Genomic DNA, 1,544 nt, shown 5'->3' with positions numbered 1-1,544 from the left:
AAATGATTTAACTAACTCGAACAGTTTACAAATTATCAATAATTTACAATTAAATTTTTTCGATTTTTAGAATAGTTAAAGAATTAGATCAAAAAGTACCCAATGCAGCCATATTTACAATTAATAAAGAAGATCACACATTAGGTAATATGATTCGAGATCAACTTTTGAAAGATCCTAATGTTTTATTTGCCGGTTACAAGGTAAACCTCAGTGCCATTTTTTGTCTATAAAATTTTTCTATAAATAATTCATTTTGTTAGTTAATAAAAAGAAAAAAATTTTTTACTTACAGGTTCCCCACCCTTTAGAACACAAATTTGTTTTGAGAATACAAACAACATCGGATTACACTCCACAAGATGCACTAATGAATGCCATAACTGATTTATTATCTGAATTATCATTATTCGAAGAAAGATTTAAAGAAGCCATTAAAGAAAAGAAAGAAGGACTTGACTGAACACATTTTTTTAATATTTTTGAAAGTGAAATTTAAAAAAAAATTTTGAAAGGAAATGGTGTTAACGACCGGTCATAATCATTTTTTGTAAAATGGATACATTCAGTTGATTATCGAAATAATTTTTTACTGATTTTTACATAAGGTACAGTTAAATAAAACTACAGTTTCAAATCGAATAGTTTTCATTGTTAATTACAAAATTAATAATTATATTTTTCATTGTATTATATTAGTACTCTGATCTCTAAACAAAAACATTTATATAAAGTTTTATAAATAAAAAATACTTCATGAGCGATTTTAAATAATTCGATTAATGTTTTGGAGATATTATGTATTATATATATATTGAACCTTATATTTATAATAAACTACTGTACTTTTAAGTGTTAGTAAAATATTTTTTCTAGTTATTTATATTATGAGAAATATTATGTGCTGAATACACAAAATACCAAGTGTTCAACTTCATAAAAAAAAAAAAAAAAAAAAAAAAAAAAGAAAGTTGATGTTAAAAATTTTAGTATGACCCAGTTTTTTTGTTGAGTGAACCTTGATTTACGCCCAAATCACAAAAAACGTTAAATCAATTGTGTCACGCGTGTACCAAATGCGTAGAAAAAAATTAAAACAAATAATTTTAATAAATAAAACTATAATATCCAGTTAATATAATAAAATAAATGTGATGGAATTTTATGTAGAAAAAAAAAAAAAAAAATTCCTATTTAAAAAAAAAATTTAATTATTTTTTTTTTTTTCTTCACACTCAATTTATACGCACAATTATTATTATTATATTTGTTTTTTTTTTTTTTTTTTTACACTCCCTGAATTATTAGTCAATTAATTTATAGTAAATATATATTTTTACAATTAACTTTACAATGGTAATAAAAAAAAAAAAAAAAATTCTAAATTAATTTAAAATAAAAAATGGAAAAAATTAAAAAAATTATACATAAAAATGTCGCCGAAAATGATTGTCGGATGTTACATAAATTGTTTTTAAAAAATTTTTAACAATAATTTCAATATAACGTGGCAGTAATTTGTTTATAATAATAAATAATAAAAC

The 1,544-nt window shown here is 21.2% G+C and overlaps 1 protein-coding gene across 1 annotated transcript in view; it reads left to right on the top strand.

The window, feature by feature from the left end:
* The window catches only part of Phum_PHUM011520 (DNA-directed RNA polymerase II subunit J, putative), a gene marked incomplete at both ends in the record, with an annotated part of 857 nt that extends 394 nt beyond the window's left edge, over positions 1-463 (top strand). Inside the window, 2 exons of the mRNA XM_002422716.1 lie at positions 71-203; positions 296-463. Of these exons, the coding sequence (XP_002422761.1) occupies positions 71-203; positions 296-463 (301 nt within the window). The remainder of the gene's footprint in view (positions 1-70; positions 204-295) is intronic.
* Positions 464-1,544: the final 1,081 nt, after the last annotated feature.

This window comes from Pediculus humanus, genomic scaffold (genome assembly GCF_000006295.1).
Source record: "Pediculus humanus corporis 1103172107370 genomic scaffold, whole genome shotgun sequence".
NCBI classification, from domain to species: Eukaryota; Metazoa; Arthropoda; class Insecta; order Psocodea; family Pediculidae; genus Pediculus; species Pediculus humanus.
This window is presented reverse-complemented; position numbering and strand designations above follow the sequence as displayed.